The following is a 20096-nucleotide window of genomic DNA, read 5'->3' as shown; positions in this document are numbered from 1 at the left end:
ATCACATTCAGGGTCTCGTTTACATGAGCCTATGAGAGGAGTGAAGGGGTGGAGTCACCAGATATAAGGCACTTGGCAAGCGGGTGAAAGAGAGGGAAGTTGATGGTGGTGGAGGGAAATTGCAGAGAAAGAGATATATAGTCAGGGAGATGGTGGTAAGAGCTAATTAATAGTAATAAGCTGGGTAAGATCACTACATATACTAAGTGGTGATTATTTATGCAGAACATTATCTATCTGACACTTGAATGATTTGATTGTAAGCATTAAATAAAAGAACATCTGTGATCCTGAACAACTTAATACACCTTAATAAATAAATAATTTTTATTGGCAGTAATCAGACAAGTGGTTGTCTACAGTTATTGGTATTGTGGATAAAAGAAAATCCACTGGTGGCAGCGAGGAAAAGAAGAAAAGTCTCAAGTGGTCAGAAGGCGTAGCGTGAGCTCCTTCTGTGGTGAAGCAGGCAGGGGCCACGTGGGTAAACGTCACCGCTTTTTTTTTAGATTGAAATATATATTCAACATTTCCAGTCTGCAGGTAATTGATTTGCTTTCCATATTTGTTAAGAGTATTCTTGTTCAGATTTTGATGGATTCAGTCTCTATAGCTCAGATTAGTTCTATTTGTATCCCATTAACCCTTAGTGATTTATTTATTCCAAATACTTTGAGAGTGGCTTTCACTGCACTTTCTAATATTGCATGTTCTTCATGAAATCATTCTTGCAGAAGAATCTGCCATCATTGCATCACTTCTGCACAGTTCTTCAGTATACTTTTTGTGTCTTTTATCATGTTCTGGTCAGATAATACATTTTCCTATTGTTCTTTATTCTACGTTTAAATTCCCCTGTGACTTCTTGGCTTTTATGGAAGAAATGTCTCTCCCCCCCCCCCCCGTTTTAATGTACTCTTCTATTTCTTTGCACTGGTTATTGTAATAGTTCTCTTTGTCAGTACATGATAGTCCTTAAAAGATATATTCAGGATTCTGACCATATTTCTGTCACCTCTTACTCTCTGTCACCTCCTGCTGAAACAGGGGTGACAAATTGGCCTTCCAGATGTTTGGATCACAACTCCCATAATCCTTGCCCAACTGGCCATGTGGGCTGAGTCTTCTGAAAGTTGAAGTGCAAAATGTCTGGAGATCCCCAAAAGGCTTTATTTGTGGTTTGGAGATGCTTGTATTACCTGCCATGAGGATTTTCCCCATCCTTTATTTATTTATTAAAAATTGCCCTGCCTTTCTCTTAAAAGAGTACCCAAGATGGCTAACATCATTAAAAAGGCAAAAGCTAAGAACATTAACAATACAAATGCTTAAAAAGAATTAAACAAATATTCTATTAAAAGTGATAAAATCAATACTAAAACACCTTTAAAAACAAGAGAGCACAAAACACAAGTCATGACAATGCACTTTTGAAAACCCCTCACAAATAGCCAGTCACTCAGGGAAAGCCTGCTAGAAGAGCACAGTCTTTGCTGCTTGCAGAAGGACAGCAGAAATGGGCCAGCCTGGAGTTCCAGAGTCTGAGAGCAGCAACAGGGAAGGCCCTTTCCCATATCCCCATCAAGCACACCTGTAAGGGTGGTGGGACCAAGAGAAAGGACTCCCCTGATGATCTTAACTAGACATGGAAGTTTGTATGCATATCCTGGGTGTACGAACACAAAGCTTGGCACCACAGGTGCCACAGTGGTCCCTTTGCACCCCAGAGAACCAGCCTGGTCCACTCACCAGGTTCCTCACGGCCTGTGTGTCCGACAGCAACAGCACCATGCCAATCTCAGACACAGTCCCACAGCCACTGCCCCACCTCTCCCCTCAGCCAACCACTATGTCACTGCCATCGGATGTGCATGCTGCGAGGAGCCTGGTGAGTGGACAGGGCTGGTTCTGTGGGGTGAGAATGAACCACTGTGGCACCGATGGTGGCAAGCTTTGTGTTCGTACCTCCCAAGAGACTAATCCGAAGCGCCCATGTCTTAATATCGACAGTCTCCCTTCCTGAACTCACTGAACTGGTCTCGGGATTGGAGTGTTTGGAGTCCCCTCTGTTTGCTGTACTGAAAGACCTCAGCATCCATGCCAAGGCAGCTCTGGCAGAAGTGTCTCAGGGCTACCATGACAACCATGGGCCTATCCCACATGGTATCTGCTCCCACCCATGTTGTTGGGCGCCCTTTACACCTGGCTTTCGGAACTGGAATAGATACTGATAATCTGGGTGTGGAGGAAATCTCTGCAGTTCCAGTGTCATGGACAGACCATTATCTGGTGACGTTTAGACTCAGAAGAACTCAGAGGCTTTGCAGGAATGGGGGAGAGACTAAGATGATTCATCCCAGAAGGCTGATGGATCCAACTGGTTTTCTGACAGCTTTTGAGGAGTTTCCTATTACCTTGGCAAGTGATTCTGTTGAAGCCCTGGTTGATCTCTGGAATGGGGAAATGGCAAAAGCCATTGACAGGATTACTCCTAAATGTCTCCTCCCACAAAGGAGAGCCAAACTGGCTGCCTGGTTTACCAGGGAGCTGGTGACAGTGAAAGAAGCAGGACACAGACATGAGCAACAATGGTGGAAAACTTGGAATGAATCTGACCGGACACAGGCTAGGATCCATTGGAACGCCCGTTCCATGACTGCAGCAGTAGCAAAGAAGTCATTCTTTTCTGCCATCATTGCATCTGCACAGAGTCACCCAATGGAGGACCTACTACATGCTGGCCTGCAGGAACAGAATGCAGACCACATTGTAGCTCATGGTGAAGAATTTGCATGACACTTTGCAGACAAAATTGCTTCAATCCACTCTGAATTGGATGCTGCAGTTGATACTGGCCCTATCAATGTAACTACAACCCCTGTTTGCCTTGTGTTCATGGATGAGTTCCAGTTTCTGTAGCATGATGACGACAAAACCCTTGGAAAGGTAAAGGGTGCCACATTTCTGGACCCATGTCTGTCCTAGCTTATAAAAGCTGCCAGAAAGGGACTAGTTGAGTGGGTAGGAGGTGTGGTGAATGCCTCCTTGAAACAGGGTATGAGCACAGCATGCCTAAAAGATGCAATGGTAAGACCACTGTTGAAAAAGCCCCTGCAATACTGAATAATTACCAACCTGTCTCTAGTATTTCGTTCTAAGGCAAGGTGTTAAAGTGGATCATGGCTTCCCAGCTCCAGGGGTTCCTGGATGAGACTGATTATCTAGATACATTTCAGTCTGGATTCAGGCCTGGTTATGGGATGGAGACTGCTCTGGTTGCCTTGGTAAATGACCTATGCCAGGAATTTGAGAAGGGGAGTATGATCCTGTTAGTTCTTCTGGATCTCTCAGGAACTTTCAATACCATTGACCATGGTATCTTTCTGGGATGAGACTTGGAGGCACAGTTTTACAGAGGCTAAGGTCCTTCCTGGGGGAGAGAATTCAGAAGGTGGTGCTGGGAGGTGTCCATGCAACACCCTGGCTGCTGGCCTGTGCTGTTTCTCAGGGTTCGGTTTTGTCTTCTCTTTTATTTAACATCTACATGAAACCACTGGGAGAGATTGTCTGGAGTTTTGGGGTTCCTGGTTGCCAATATGCGGATGACATCCAACTCTATCTTTCCCTGCCATCTGAGGAAGTGGTTTCAGCTCTACATCAGTGTCTGGTTTCTGTAATGAACTGGATGGAGGTAAGTAAATGGAAACTTAATCTAGACAAGACAGAGGTGCTCCTGGTAAATTGAAAAGCAAGTCAGAGAACAGGGATGCAGCTGTGCTAGATGGGGTGACAATCCCCCTGAAACTCCAGGTGCGCAGCCTGGGGATACTCCTGGATTCATCTCAGAGTATGGATGCCCAGGTTTCAGCTGTGGCCAGGAGTGCGTTCGCATAGTGTCCAGCTGTGCCTGTTCCATGGTGACACATACCTTAGTTACATGCCAGCTGGATTACTGTAACACACTCTATGTGGGGCTGCCTTTGGAAAATGACAAGAAGCTTCAGTGGTCCAAAATGCAGCATCCAGATTACTGAGAATGAACACAGGGATCACACAACCCCTCTGTTACAGCACCTCCATAGGCTGCTGATCCATTTCCAGGCACAATTCAAACCGATGGTTCTAACATATAAAGCCCTAAATGGCTTGAGCCCAAACTATCTCAAGAACCACATCCCCCTGCTTGAGTGTTAAGATCTTAAGGAGAGGCCTTCCTCTCAGTCCCGCCACCTTCACAGGTGTGTATAGTGGGGAGGGCCTTCTCTGATCTGCTCCCAAACTCTTGAACTCCCACACGAGGCTAGATTGGCCCCATCTTTACTATCCTTCTGTTAAGCAGGCAAATACGGTACCTTTCACTTCAGGCAAGCTTTCCCTGAGCTAATGGCTATCAAGTTGTTGTTTTTTTAAATGAACTGTTTTCTCTTATTGCATTTAATGTGTTTTGGCGTTGCTTATATTTTTTGGTATTGGATTCATTAAATAGAGTATTTTAATTATTATAAGCTGTGTTGGGGTTTTTTAAGGAGAAAGGCAAGTTAAAAATATATTCAATCAATCAATCAATCCTGGGCAGGCACATAGAGGGAGATCCTGGGACTCAAGCTGTTTAGGGCTTTATAGGTCAAAGCCAGCACTTTGAACTGTGCCTGACATGGACTGGCCCTGATTAACAATCTGGCTGCCACATTTTGCACCCAGTGAAATATCTGGACACTTTCCAAAGGCAGACCCATGTAGAGCGTGTTACAGTAATGCAGCTGGGATGTAACTTGGGCACGTGTCACCTCTGCCAGATCAGACCTCTCCAGGAACGGGCACAACTGGTGTCCTAGTTTTAATTGTGTAAAAGTACTCCTGACCACATTTGAAACCTGGGCAGTGGAACTCAGAGATGCGTCTAGAAACACACCCAAGTTGTGCACCTGTGTTTTCAGAGGGAGGGTATTCCAATGCAGCACAGACTGGATCTCTGTTTCTTGATGTGCCTTTCAACTGAGCGGAAGCATCTCTGTCTTGTCTGGATTAAATTTTGGGTTGACACCAGACATTGATCTAGAGCTGAAACAGCTTCCTTGGATTTAGATGGGAAAGATAATAATTGGGTGTCATCTGCATACTGAAGACATCGAATCCCAAAACTCTAGAGAACCTCTCCCAGTAGTTTCATATAGATGCTAAACACCACAGAAGACAAAACAGAACCCAGTCCAGCAGCCAGGGTGTTCAACAAGAGTTCCCCAGCACCCACTTCTGAGTCCTTCCCTCGCTGGGCCAGAAGGATACCATCGTTTATGGTATTGAAAGCCACTGATAGATCCAGCAGAACCAGGAGAGACACAGTCCCTCTGTCCAGTTCCTGGTGCAGATCATTATCCATCAAGACAACCAAAGCTATCTCTGAAGCCAGATTGAAATAGGTCTAGACCGGCCATTCTCCATCTTGTTTGGGCCTCAGCTCTTTTAGGAGCTCTTCTCAGGTTCCAGGCCCCCCTGTCAAACAAGGATACAACGTGAACAAGTATCTTTCAGAAACTTCTGTTTCAGTCCATGGCCCCTTTCAAATGTGCCAGCCCCCCCAGGGGGGGCATACAGTATGGCCTGCATTGAGAATGGCTGATCAATCTGTCTCATCCAGGAACCCCTGGAACTGAGATCTGCTTCAGCATCCCTAAGGAACCTAGGATTTTCCCCACCATCCAGTTACCTGGGATGACTTGAGATAAGACAAAATCTCTTGCTCCTTCATCTCTGTGTGGGACTGTTGGAGGCCAGAAGGAAGGTGAGGGCAGAAAGGGGCAGCTGTCTTAAAAACAAGGCTTGTAAATTGTTTGCCATGTTGTCTGTGCAGAAAGTACTGATGGTGGTAATTCCCTGCCATTTGTTTAGCAGATATTTTAACCGATGGCCAAGACAGGTCTGTTTCCTCTCAACCACATCCAGCCTCCTGATTTAACCAGGACTGCCATGATATGCTGGGCACGAGGCTCTGCTCACGACCTCAGTTTGATCCCCAGGGCTTCAAGCAGCCCTCTGGAAGAGGACGCAGCCTTCCATCCTTCTGAGGTGGGTCAAGTGAGTGCCCCGCTTGCTCAGGGGGGCGCAGCCTGCAGAGTTAAAACTCCAAAGCGCCCAATGAGAGCGGTCACCGCTATGGGGCGGTAGGTAAGCAGCCCGCTTTGCATTGCTGTTTAGGCTGAAAATCTGCAACCACTTGCTTTTTCTTTCTTTCTTTCTTTTCTTCGCCCGAGGGTGTGCCTCATTCTGCAGAGCTCAGAGCGGCGCCTTTCAAAGACGTATAGGAAGTGTTGAGGGGAGGTATGCGTGAGGCTGACGTCAACAAGGTAGGGATGTGTAGTGGGCCGGGCTTTATAGAAAGTTGAGAAACTTCGCAGAACTCGTAAATCTCAGGAAAGGCACAAGCCCCTTCTCCCGCCCCGCTTCTTGCCGGAGAAATTGCCGCGGCTCCTGATTTCGGCGTGGTGGGTCGAGGGGCCTTTCTTGTTTTCCACTTTTATCGCGAGTTTGGGCTGGAGAGGAAAGAAATCGCGGCTCAGGACTCTTCGGAGCCGGCCAGAAACTCCTGCCTCGCTCCCAGGACGTGAAGTCTCGGCGGTGAAAAAGTGAAGCGGACTGGCGCGATCCTAGAGCGCCGGTTTACGATGGTGCTGGCGCTTTGGCTGGCATTTTGTGCTTGCTGGCTGGCAAAGGTGAGGGAAGAGGAGCGGAGATTGAAGGCTGGGCTGCGGGGGGGGGTTAGGGACGGCGGTAGCTTGAAGCAGACAACCGGGGGGGGGAGGGGGAGGGGGAGGGACGAGGGGAATTCCAGGCCGGCCCGGGAGGAGCGCGCGCGCGGTCCTGAAGCCTTCTTTCGCCCCCCCCCCCCCCAAGTCATTGATTCTTCGGCGCGAGCGGTCTCGCTGCACGGTGGAATGCGCGGTCTCCTCGTCTTAAGGTGCCAGGAGGGCCCGCGTTGTTTGCCAAGCAGAGTTTGCCTCTCGCCTTGCCAGTGCACTTGCTGGGGCGGGCCTTTCTGGAGGGGCAGGAATGCCTTCCCACGGCGAAGGGCCGGGAACGGTTCGCTCCCAAGCGCGCGGGAAACGTCGTGTGATCCTACTACACGTCGAATGGCCGCCATAACCTGTTGTTGTTGTTTTTTATTTCTGAGGGTCGGAGTCGGAAGTCGCTGGGGAGGCAGGCGGAGAAGTGTGCCTAAACTTTCCTGACTTCCGTTCAGAGTTTCTTCTGTACCGATGGATAACTCGGCGTCTGGTTTAGTTTGGTTACTTGGCTGCTGAAAACGGGCAAAGACTTGTAAAACTGAGGTGGCCGGGCTTGGAGAGAGAGGCTGCACCACAGATGCCAGTGCCCAGGGTGGGGAACAGCGGGCCTTCCAGGAGTTGGTGCATGACTGCTTCCATCACGTCTCACTCAGGGCTAGGCTGGCTAAGGGTGAGGGGAACGAGACCAGTAACATCTGGAGAACCTTGAGGCCCACAGTTCTCTGGTCCCGTTGTTGCCTGTGCAAAGCAGGTTTTGCGAGTACTGTACTTGAAACAGTTTGGAGAAGTACCCTTCCCAAGCTGTCTTTAATACTCAAGCACTGGAGATGACTGGAGGCATGCCACTGTCAGGATTTTTTTTCCTTTTTTTTTTCCTGGCCTCTAACCATGAAAGCAAAGCTATTTCTCTGCCTGATTCAGTTTTCCTGTAGGCGTTAAGCCATTTTAAGGCCAAATTTTCAAAAGCAACTCTTATTTATGACTGGTGACATTAGGCAAGGGACTTTGAGGATTAACCAGGTTGCATTTTCAATTAAACTGGGTTTGGGATAGAAGGCTTAAAATTGGTTTAGGAACAGCCATCCATGTCTTAGTTACATCATATCTTGGTTACTGCAATGTGCTGTACATGAGACTACCTTTGAAGAGGGTCTGAGATCTTCAGTTGGCGATGCAACATGCCACAGCTAGGTTCTTGACCATTTCTCAATATTTTGATCATATGGCCTCAATGGAGAAGGAGTTGTAGCCCTATTCAAGATGTTGGTTTTATCCTTTTACTTAAAATACTTTGAATGTGGCTACTTCAGGCCTGGCTGCCTTGTTACGAGCCTGTCTGGACATTAAGATCTTTAAGAGCAGCCCTAAAAGTTTCAGAGACCTGCCTAACAACCACATAGGAGAGAGTCTTCTACTGTGTGGCTGCCAGGCTGTGTAAATCACTCCCTTCTGTGTTGTGATCTGTTTTTACTTGACTTTTAAGAAGGGATAAAAAAAACCTTCTTTTTAGACCAGACTATGATGTCTAACCTGCCCTGCTCTGCTATTTTTAATGGTATCGTTGATTTTAATAGTTGCAATGAATTTACTTGATTGTAATGTTTTTTACAGTAAGATTGGTTTACTTTTTTCTGTGATATTTTAAAGTTAAGTTTGGTTCAACCTGTTTTTATTCTTTTAAGGCCTTTGTAAGCCATCATGAGAGCTATTTGTTAATGGAAAGGTGGGATCAAAATGTAAGAAATAAATAAAGAGAGGAGACTGACTTCCTGCTGAAGCAGCACAGTCTGTTTTGCTAGCTCTTTGTTTGTTTGTTTTTATTTGCACCATGTAGTGGCACTGCCACTATTCTGGGCATTTTCCACCTATAAAATAAACATAACGAGCATAACCACATAACACCCAATCCACAGATATAATAATATAAGAAAATAATACAAAAGAAGAACAACACACCTAAAAACTCAAGCTGGTGGCAATGCACAATATACAAAGTTATAAACTCCAAAATATAATGGCCAAAATAAGCATAAGTGACAGACGGCTATGGGTTTTTTCCTGAAATGCCCCTCTGATTTTCTTTGCTTCCTGAATATTTGAAGGGAACACAGAGAAGGTCTAGCTCCTAGTTGTAGACCTCTTAGCCCCCTTTGGGGTGGCCACCTGCAACATACCTGAAAGGTGCAAGTGGCATGAGAAATTGATATGAAGGAGACGTTTTCTGACAGGTAGTGAGATCCCAACCATTCAGGGCTTTATAGTCAACATTAGTACCTTAAATTTGGTACAGAAACAAACCAGCAGCCAATTCAGGGTGAGCCAGGACCGGTAAATGATTGTATCTCAAAGTTCCTGAGATCAGCTTGACTACTGCATTTTGTACTTCCTGCAGTTTCCATACTTTCTTCAAGGGCTGCCCCATGCAGAGATAATCGCAATAGTCAATTCTCAAGATTGCCAGTGTGTGAACTAGTGTTATCTGGGATTTCCTGTCTGGGTAGGACTGCAGGTGTGCAATCTGCCTATGGTGGAAAAAGGCAGACCTGGCCAAGGCTGAGATTTGTTTCTCTATCAAGAGAGCCAGGTCCAGAAGCACACCCAAATGACAAACCTCTTCTTTCTTGGGGAGGGTAACCCCATCTAGAGTAGGCCAAAGCCCCCCCCCCCAAATGATCAGTATCCTCACCTAACAAGATCTCCCAAGCAAACTACGTATACCAGAGCACAGAGTGCTGTCCTCTGGAGATGCTGGCCACAGAGACTGGCAAAACGTTAGGAAGAACAACCTTCAGAACACGGCCAAAGAGCCCGAAAAACCCACAACAACCACAAGAAGGTCTTTATCTTGTCAGGATTCAACCTCAGCATTTTCACCCTTGTCTAGTCCATAATTGAGGACAGGCAGCACTATAGGGACTGCACTGCCTCTCCTGCCAAGAAGAAGAGAGCTTTGTGTCTTCACTTTGCCTTCTAGCAAACCAATTAATATGTTATGGGGTGAAAGTTTTGATTGCTGGGAGACAATTTAGCCTAAATATCATTCAGTTATGAAATTGGACAGTTTGCTAGAATAGGAATAAAATTCTAATTTCATGTAAAACACGGTAGCTACACATTCTGTCACATAAATGTTTTTTACTCAAATCTTCCATCATTGCTCATGGAAACAAATTATTGGATTTGAGCTGGTATGTGACTGATGAAGGGCTTCAATTCTGTTGCCTGTCATTTTATCTAACATGATTTAGCTAAAGCGTGTAAGGCACATTTGCTAAATCAAGGGTCAGCAGAGAAACAATGAATACAATGGAATATGCTATATTATATACAGTGTAGAATATCTTATATTGTTGGTGGTAGAAAAATAAAAAACATTGGGTTAGGAGAAAATTACAAAAAGCACTGTCAGCTACACAAAACCTGGCCATTTTATAAGAAATCAAAGGGTCTTTATCTGAAAAGAGAAATGGAATATAAAACTCCTCTGTTCATTTCTCTCTTTTTAAAAAAAGGATAAAATAAAACCATTCAAAGACAGAAGGGACAGTGCTATAGAATGTGCCCCCAAGTTTTCTCATTGCCATTTTCACAAGGACATTTGTATTTTTGATAGGACATCTCCCCTCCAGGAGCACAGAAGTTAAAACATTAAATCAGGCTAAAGTACTGCAAATACTTTTCTGATGTCAGGAAGTAGTAAACTTCCTGAGTTTGCCAAGGAGCTAGAAGGGGCAAACAACTTGTTGCCAGAATAATCATATTTGTAAGGTAAAGGTTCCCTTTAACATTTTAGTCAGTCGTGTTTGACTCTAGGGGGCGGTGCTCATCCCCATTTCCAAGCCGTAGAGCCAGCGTTTGTCTGAAGACAGTTTCCGTTGTCACATGGCCAGCGCAGCTATACACGGAACGCTGTTTACCTTCCCATTGAGATGGTACCTATTTATCTACTCGTATTTACATGCTTTCGAACTGCTAGGTTGGTGAGGAGCTGGGACAAAGCGACGGGAGCTCACTCCGTCACGTGGATTCGATCTTACGATTGTTGGTCTTCTGACCCTGCAGCACACAAAGGCTTCTGCGGTTTAGCCTGCAGCGCCACCACGTCCCTAATCATATTTGTAGCATGGCTTAATTCTACATCTCAGGTTCTTTTTTAATGATGGATTGGCTTTTGAATATTTACCAGCTGTAAAATTGCTGGAAGAGTTCCTCAAAGCCAGTAACTGAAATATATCTATTAGTGTCTGTGGTACAAGTCATACAGGAAAGAAAACCAATTTTAGTCAGTAATTTATCATCTCTGTCCAGGCATAGATTTCAGTAGAAAGTAAGCCTGCCTCAGGGTGCAAGGCCACTTTAGGGACAGTGTGTGGAACTAAAAATATAATCCTTGGTTCATACAGTTTTAAATAGTCTAAAATTATCCTGAGTAGACAACTGGGGTCCATAGCATATCTGTGCTTCAGTATTTTACCAACAGATGCATGGATAGTTGGAGTGGTGGAAATACTGCATTCCTTGTTTAGAAAAGGGGGGTAAACCTCTGTCCATGATTGTAGTTTTTTTCACTCTGAGGAAGATTCTACAACCTGAAGAATGTCAGGAGGTGGACTTGATCCACAAAAACTCACATTAAAATATAGCAGTTTTTGCTTTTTTATTGTGTTTGTGTTTGCTTTATGTTTTTACTTTTGTTTCTTATCTGCCCATAATTGCACTTTAGTCTGTGAATTATTTTGAGGAGGTAAAAATACCTCTAAGTTCTAATTAAGTCCTATATACAGTGATGCCTCTCAAGACAAATGCCACACGCAATGAAAAACTCACAAGACGAAAGTGTTTTGCGATTTTTTTTGTGACTCGCAAGATGAATTTTTCTATGGCTGTGCTTCGCAAGATGAATTTTTTGGTTTTTAAAAAATTGCACGACCACCATTACCGTGCTTTGCAAGATGAAATTTTCGCAATATGACATGACTCGTAGAACGAATTAATTTCGTTTTGCGAGGCGTCACTGTATTTATGTTACTTCCCCCCCCCCCAAGTCAGTGTCAGTTTCTTTAAGGGTCACAAAGCGAAGATCCAAAATTTTGTGTATTCTGAAGCTCTGAGACAACAGGACATGCTGATAATTGTTGGGGATAGACATACAGTTAGTGAAATGTCTCTTGTGAACGCTATGGTGAGGCTTCCATAGAGTCCTTACTGATGGCCGTACTTTAGAAGAGATTGTTTCATGTCCCTGTTTATATCAGACTTGCTGTTTTTTTTGTTGTGTTTGTTTGTGTCTTATTTGATAGCTCATTGGTTTGAGCCATCTCTTCCACAAACAACTCTTCCTTTGAGTAGCACCCTCTAATCTGGACTGAGTAGGTCGTAAATCTCCACAAATAATTCACAGGATAGAGTGCAATTGATAAAATGTTCAGGCTTTTTAAAAAGTTGGACTTCCTGGCCAAAATCCTCTGCTTAGCATAGTAATTGCATTACAGTAGGGTCACTGAATTAGTGCGGAGTTGGTGAGTCATCTGTAAATCCCATTGATTCAAATTGGCCTACTCTAGTTGTGGCTTACTTTAGCATAATAAATCACAATTAGAGTAGGTCCATTTGAATCAACAAAACCTATGACTCACCAACTCCCCACTAATTTCATGGGTTTATTCTAGTGCAATTACAACACTAAATAACAGGATTTTGACCACTATATGGGAAAGGTTCCATACAATAATTGTATCTCAGAGCACACTAACTATCAGGATGCAAGTTTTAAAATGGCCATATCACAATAGGGAGCCAGGGGGTACGTTCCATTAAAATCTGGGTCTGTGATTTTTTAGGTTGAATCTCCAGCACTGAAACTTGACTGTGCTAGTGATGAATATCCCACTGCTGGGCGTTGTTGCAGAAAATGCCCTGCAGGTAAGTAATCACACAATTGTTTCATACTTTCATAAAAGAAGTCATATCTGTGAGTGAATACCTGAGCTTGGAGAAGTCATTTTTCTAGGCTACAGCTCTCAGAATCTATGATAAGGACTAAGAAGGCTGGGGATTTGGGAAGGTGAGATAAAACAACAACTTTTTCAGGCAAAATTTAGTCTATTTAGTCAAGACATTTATGGTAACGTAATCTCTGTAAAGATGCTGAAAAAGAACATCTTATAAGAAATTCTTGCAATAACCATTGAGTATAAATCAGTATTAAGATATTATTGAGCACAAATGTATTAGCATGTTTACAAAAGAGAGGCTCACCTCCTCCAGCTGACCTTCCTTATAGTGTCATTGTCAAGATTAAAAGGACAGCCCTGTATGCCAGCTTGAACCTTCAAATGGTAAGCCAGGACATAAATGCAACAACAGTAATATGAAAACCCCTCCCCAGGTTGTATTGTGTGAATAAAAGAGAATCAGGGAACATGCATTTACTAAACATGTACGCATCTGGTTCAGTGTCTTACAGTGTAGGTCAGGCTATATTAGGATATTAATATGCTAGCCCACCCATAGGGTTTTGGTGTATTTTATAACCCATCATGTTGCTAATTGTGTGGTTATTTGTTTCATGGTTGTTCTAAAACCTTAATATTCTCCTGTTCTAGCATCTGATTAACAGATCAACGTGGCTGCTGATGCCAGTTACTAGTATTGGTTTATAGCCTTCCCATTTAAGTTGCTGTATCCAGATTAGAATGTTAAAATAAACAAAACTCTCTGTTTAATACTTCTGGTTTAGTATGTTCCTTTTTTAAAATTAAATGCAGATCATTTGATACAAATTGGTTTGGGAGGGTTGTGTGTGTTCGCCTTTTGTTTTGATGGGGATGTCAGATTCCCTAACTGTGCTGCTGGTTCAGTATACTGGCAGCCATGGCGTATGTGATCTAAAGTTTTAGGTTGCTCGTGCTCAGATTGCAGCTATGCTAGTCTTGCAAACACTCGCACAGATATTACCACTTTGCAGGCTAGAAGCATATTTTGTTGCAAATGAAGCAGTTCTGTTGTAGTTTACAAATACTTTTTCTGCCCTGGTAGCTTGGAGGTAATATCCACTCATCCTGAGCGATCTGACATCTGTCTGTCTATAAGGTGGAAGTACTTGGACTATACTTTTTGGTGTTGAATCTTTCATTCAGGAAGTGCTAATTACTGCAGTCAGAAAGGAGACTGTTTAGATATTTAGCTTCTGTCAGTCAGCAGCACAAGGCTGACAGGCTAGCAGCATTCAGCATGGGCTGCTATCAAATGTAAAGGTCCATGCTTTGCACTCTGCAGTTGTTGCGTGCAGGTTGTGGATATAGCCTCTGCCATGCCTCTGATGACACCTTGTGGTGCCCGTTCGTAAGGCGATCAGGTTCCTCCAGGTTCCTGTTCTGTGATGATGGTGGAGTACTTCCATCACTGGTACATAACATAATTAGAGGTGTATAGTCTGCCGCAGAAGCAAAGCAAGACAGTATTGGGTTCTGCTAACTTTGTTTTAGCACACATAGTTTATATTTGAAAAATTTGAATAGCATACACTCTTTCGCCATAATACTTATTAAAGATCAGTACAGATTGGGACTCCCAGAGTCAAACTTTGTATTATAAAAAGATATGTAATGAGAGAAGGGGGTTCCATAAATGCTGAAAGCCACTGACTGTCACAGCGGGAATCTTTAACTATTCCCATAGTTTGTACCTCATTCTACTTGATTTTATGGTTGGTCTTCTGGGTGTACACGTGGGCTTTGTTTATAATCCTGATTTCTCAGACGTGAAAGTCTGCTTGAATCACATCTCTGGGGGAAAAGACTAATGTGATTTCACATAGAATGATGCAACCGACGGTTTGGCCTTCAGTAGTTAAAGCCAATATCGATACTGACATTCAGTATAGTTCTACACCTAACTGTTAGCAGAACGTCCTCTCTTCTCCACCGCAGCCCTGGATGCTAACTCAAAACTGCCCCCAGAGGGTTTCCCAGTCCTCTGGAGCAGAATTCAGAGAGTTCAGGAAGCTGCAGGAGGATTGCCCCCTTCAGTTCCACCCATGAAAGCAAGTTCACCAGTGTAATCATGCAGGCCTTGGTTAATTGAAAGTATATTTGTCCACGGCTAGATTCAGGCTATAAGTTGTGGTGATGCATTGCAATAATATCTTAAATCACTTGACTTGAGGCAATATACAGTGGTGCCCCATATAGCGAGGTTAATCCGTTCCGGATTAACCCTCGCTATACGGAATCATCGCTAAACGGGTAGGGGAAAGGTATTGGAACGCATTAAACTTCGTTTAATGCGTTCCAATACCTTCGTTACTTACCCGTTCAGCGAGGATTCCAGGTGCCGGCAGCCATTTTCGCGCCTTCGCTAAGCGAGGGCAGGGCGCGAAAACGGCTGCCGGCAGCCATTTCCGGGCTTCCGGCGGCCATTTTGGAACCGCTGATCAGCTGTTCGGCGGCTCCAAAATGGCCGCCGCAATACCCGATCTTCGCAATGCGGGTTTTCCCCATTACGAAGATCGGGTATGTTTCCGTATAGCGATCCCGAAAAAGGGATCGCTATACGGAAACATCGCTATACTGTGCACTCGTTAAGCGAGGCACCACTGTAATAACATTTTTTAGAGTGTAAGTCTCCGCCTTATGTTCTCGCATTTAATGTGGCCTGTCAGCTGTGCAAGATTTAAACACGAGGGTTTTCATCAGTTAGCAGCCTATGTTCTGCAGTAGGTTTGCTCAGAAGTAGGTTTCATTTTTTTCCTGTGGAAATTTGTTTTGAGAAAACATGGATATGATTTCAGCTAATCTAACCAGAGTGGGCAACTTGGGTGGTCCTGGGGCCAAATCTCAAGCACCTCATCTATGTCTCACCTGGGCCTGGAAAGGGCAACTTAAAACATAAATAGGAATCGGGACATATCAAAACAGATACTTCTGATCTGGGCAACAAAGGGCTTGGGTGACCCTCCCAGACTTCCAAAAGCAAAACCCACAAACAAGTAATTTTTGAGAAGTAAATATTTCATGCTCAGAGGCATAAAACCCTACCAGCTCTAGGTGAACTGGTAGGGGTTGCAAAAATACTTCCAGTGTACTTTTGCAATTGACCCCACTCGGCCTATCTGTATATTAGATGTTCTGGAGCCTTCTTCGCAGTGAATAAGCAAAGGATCAGCATATATAAGTTATCTTCTGAAATGTATCCTTAAGAAAATTAGTAAGAGCAGCATGGGTCTTAAAGCCAGATGTGCACATATTACTAGTACCTGAATGAGAATATACATAACTTTAAATGGTTGAATATCCCCCATATAATAGGTACTTACGTCAGAGAACATTGCTTCACTCCGCATACTTCAGGGTATTGTAGGCCATGTGAAGAAGGAGAAGACTACACGGAACATGAAAATGGTCTTGAGCAATGCTTACCTTGTGACAAGTGCAAATCCGGTATAGTATGGATTTGGGATTAAAAGTTTCTGCTTTCTGATTTTAAATGTTATGAAGTGCATGCATTTTCTTCCAATGAATGATGTTACTGTGTGCTTTCTAAATGTTCTACTAAGTCAGTGGTTCCCAGCCTCCCAAAAATTCTGGCCGGCACAGCTAGTGGTGAAGGCTTCTGGAAATTGTAGTCCAAGAACACCTGGGTTACCCAAGCTTGGGAAACACTGTACTAAGGGGACCCACATGTTTACTTACATAAGGACAGGAGAACCTACTCCCTGTCCTAGGCTGCATTCCCTCAGAGTAGTTTGTTGTTGGAGGGAGTGTGCTAGTGCACTGGTTCTTAACCTTGGGTTACTCAGGAGTTTTGGACTGCAACTCCCAGAAGCCTTCACCACCAACTGTCCTGACTGGGGTTTACGGGAGTTGCAGTTCAAAAGCATCTGAATAACAAAGGTTAAGAACCACTGTGCTAGTGGTTGGTGAGGCTGGATCAAAATGTGCGCAGGGACACCCCATTTCCTTGTCTTTCTAACATCCCTTAGTCTCACTTCTTTTTCCCACCTCCTTATTCACTTTGCAGCTGAGGAGAGAGAGAGATTGCTCTTTCTAGAGGTCAGACAGTTTTTAAAATTAGAACAAGAGCAATGGATTGCCCACCCTTGACTAAAATGCTTGACCAGCATTTGGAAAGCATTATCGTTTGGGACTGCGACTCCCAGTCTTCAAGCAAAGGCTTAAATGGAGTTGGGGATTCTTTCTACGTTACATGTATGAATATACTGTTTTTCACAAAACGTTTATATATAGCCCCTCCTTTTTCACTGAGATTCCATCTTCAGTGTAAGTAATTCTTTCTTGAGTGGAACTTGATACCTCTGGCACTTCAAAGGTAAAAGCTTAACAGGCTTGTGTACTAGCTTATAGATAGTTACCTCCCTTAGCTAGCTGGACAACTCAGAGTACCTGCCTTGCAGAACCATGAGTTAGGAATTCAGTTCCCCCACTGTGCCTCCTGGAAGAAGAGCCAGCCAATGTAGCCTTGGGCAAGTTGCAGAGTCTCAGAGCATCGCCAGAAGAAGGGGATGGTAAACCACTTCTGAGTATTCTGTATCTAGAAACCCTTGGAAAGGGTTGGCAGATGTTGGAATTGATTAGATGGCCCATCATTATTTTTAGTTTCATCCCCTTAGTAAAATTGTTTATTGTCTGACACACTTAAATTTAGCTTAATATTTGACCTTTACAGGAAGTTTATATTAACTTTTTATTGCTGAGTGTTAGTACATTATAGCCATTATTTTCCGTATGTCATCTCATTTGGTTTCGATCCCCACAACCATGTACACCGTGCACTTGTTGCCTGAATATTGTTACTCCATAAGTGAAAATTTCTACACCTAGGAAAAAGGAAACAAATGCACAGTTATAGGATGGGAAATACTTGACTCAGTACTATTTAATGTGAGAAGGATTTTGGAATTTGTGTGCATCACAAGCTGAATATGGGCCAACAGTGCAATGCAGCTCCAAAAAAAGACAAATGTTATTTTAGGCTGCATTAACAGAAGTATAGTCTCCAGACCCCTTCAAGTACTAGTTCCCCTCTATCCAGCACTTTTCTGTACACTGCACTTTAAGAAGGGTGCAGATAAACTGGAAGAAGTTCAGAGGAGGGCAACAAGGATGATCAAGGGAGTGGAAACCAAGCCCCATGAGGAAAGAGTGGAAGAACTGAGCATGTTTAGCCTTGAGAAACAAAGAGTGGTGGAGATACAATAGCACTCTTCAAGCACTTGAAAGATTGTCCTACAGAGAAGTGGCAGGTGACGTTCTCAATCATTCTAGAGTGTGGTACACATAATAATGGGAGCAAGTTACAGGAAGCCAGATTTTGGTTGAATATCATACAAAAGTTCCTTACTGTTAGAGCAATATGGCAATGGAGGTGGTGAGTGCTTCAGTGCTAGAAGCATTCAAGAGAAAATTGGACAACCATCTGTCAGATCTGCTTTGACTTGGATTCCTACATGGAGCAGGGGGTTGGATTCGATGACCTTATAAGCCCCTTCCAACTCCATTATTCTGTGATTCATGCATCTGAAGTAGTGGCTTGTAATCTACAAGCTCATGCCAAAATAATTGTTAGTTTAAAAGGTGCTGTAAGCCTTTACTTTCATCTTTTGTTGTACAGCCCCCATAGACTAATTTTTCCGAACTCGTCTAGAACTGAAACGGTAAAAAAAAAATTATTCCTTCTTATTCTGCTGTTCAGTGTTGCAGCCTACTGACAGTCTTATCTCTTGGAAGTTGTTTTTGCTACACTGTATGTCTCCTGCCAAGTTAAAAGAATTAGAACTCTGTATATACTGTATATGCCAATGATTATGAAATTCTGGAACATTTGTTTTTAAGGTTCCGAAACTGTGAGGCCCTGCACTACAAAGAGTAACACCAAGTGTCAGTGTCGTTATGGCTACTACTGTCCTCCAAGCTGTGAAGAATGCCTCAGGTGCAAGACAAAGTAGGTATATGAATGGGCTCAGCATGATCATCTTTGATTATAAAACTTGGGTTGTGCAAATATGCAAGAATACATTGGGATAGGTGGGTTGATTCAAATTAGATCAAGTGATATTTTTGACATAAATCACCAAGAAGGAAAAGGCACTTTAAAAATCCATTGATTAAATGAAATTTTCCTTTGATATTTCTATTTCCTAAGCAACAATGCATGTTAATTAATGAATCTAATGACTGAAATAATGCAACGTAACTACATTAACAGTGTTCTTTCCAGTCTTTGTTGCTTTGTTTCCCTTCTGTTCACTGTTATAGCCTTGTTTATATTAAAAGTTTAACTGTGAAACTAAGCAAGTTGCAGAGCTCCAGATAGTGAAGGATGTGGAACTAATATTATTCAACAACAATCAGCTGGGCACAATAGAAAATCATATATAGGATCCCATCTTCTAGAGTATTTCTCAGTCCCTGCCCCAGCATATGGAGTCCATAATAACTAGATTCATTTCTGTGCCTGGATGCCCAGGTTTCGGTGGTGGCTAGGAGTGTCTTTGTACAATTAAAACTAGTGCATCAGCTGTCCCTATTGTTGGAGAGGTCTGATCTGGCTGTGGCGGCGCATGCCTCAGTTACATTCCAGCTGGATTACTGTAGTACATTCTATTGGGGCTGCCTCTGGATAGTGTCTGGAGACTTCAGCCAGGTTGCTGGCCAGCGCTGGTTACAGGGATCATATAAGTGCCCTGTTACAACAGCTTCACTGCCTGCTGATCTGTTTCCGGGCACAGTTCAAAGTGCTAGTTTTAACCTATAAAGCCCTAAATAGTTTGGGTCCAAGCTGTCTCAAGGACCATCTCTCCCTTTGTGTGCCTGCTCGAGTGTTAATGTCATCACGGGAGGCCTTTCTCTCAGTCCCACCACCTTCACAGGTGTGCTTGGTGGGGACATGGGAGAGGGCTTTTTCAGTTGCTGCTCCCAAACTTTGGAACTCCCTTATAGGAGGCCAGGCTGGCCCCCATCTTTGCTGTCCTCCCACAAGCAAAGACCTTTCTCTTCAGGCAAGCTGTCCCTTATTGTCTGCCTGCCTTTTGTTTACCGTTTCTTTGAGCGGTATTTGTTTCATCCTTTTTAGTATTTGTATACTTACTGTTTTTAGCTTTGAATATTGTCTTTTAATGATGTAAACTGCCTTGAGTCCTGTTTAAGCAGAAAGACAGAGTAAAAAACTTAAATAAATAAATACATGACTCACACCTATCCTAGGACTTATTCTGATATCATGAAACCATTTCTCTTACAACTCAGATGAGATCTTTGGAAGAATTTTCAGAGGGAAATAACTCTTGTTCATGTT

General features: G+C 43.6%; 1 protein-coding gene across 3 annotated transcripts in view; it reads left to right on the top strand.

The window, feature by feature from the left end:
• Window positions 1-20096, top strand: part of LOC110076554 (tumor necrosis factor receptor superfamily member 6) — a 36360-nt gene that overhangs the window by 986 nt on the left and 15278 nt on the right. Inside the window, exons 1-4 of one of the 3 annotated variants that reach the window (XM_072985677.2) lie at window positions 6171-6344; window positions 12623-12704; window positions 16091-16222; window positions 18635-18743. In XM_072985677.2, the coding sequence (XP_072841778.2) occupies window positions 6321-6344; window positions 12623-12704; window positions 16091-16222; window positions 18635-18743 (347 nt within the window). In that variant the 5' untranslated portion in view covers window positions 6171-6320. Of the gene's footprint in view, window positions 1-6170; window positions 6345-6381; window positions 6711-12622; window positions 12705-16090; window positions 16223-18634; window positions 18744-20096 lie in introns of those variants that run through there. The other 2 variants (XM_072985676.2, XM_078383851.1) reach the window with 2 other exon arrangements.

Source organism: Pogona vitticeps, chromosome 1, assembly GCF_051106095.1.
Source record: "Pogona vitticeps strain Pit_001003342236 chromosome 1, PviZW2.1, whole genome shotgun sequence".
NCBI lineage: Eukaryota > Metazoa > Chordata > Lepidosauria > Squamata > Agamidae > Pogona > Pogona vitticeps.
This window is presented reverse-complemented; position numbering and strand designations above follow the sequence as displayed.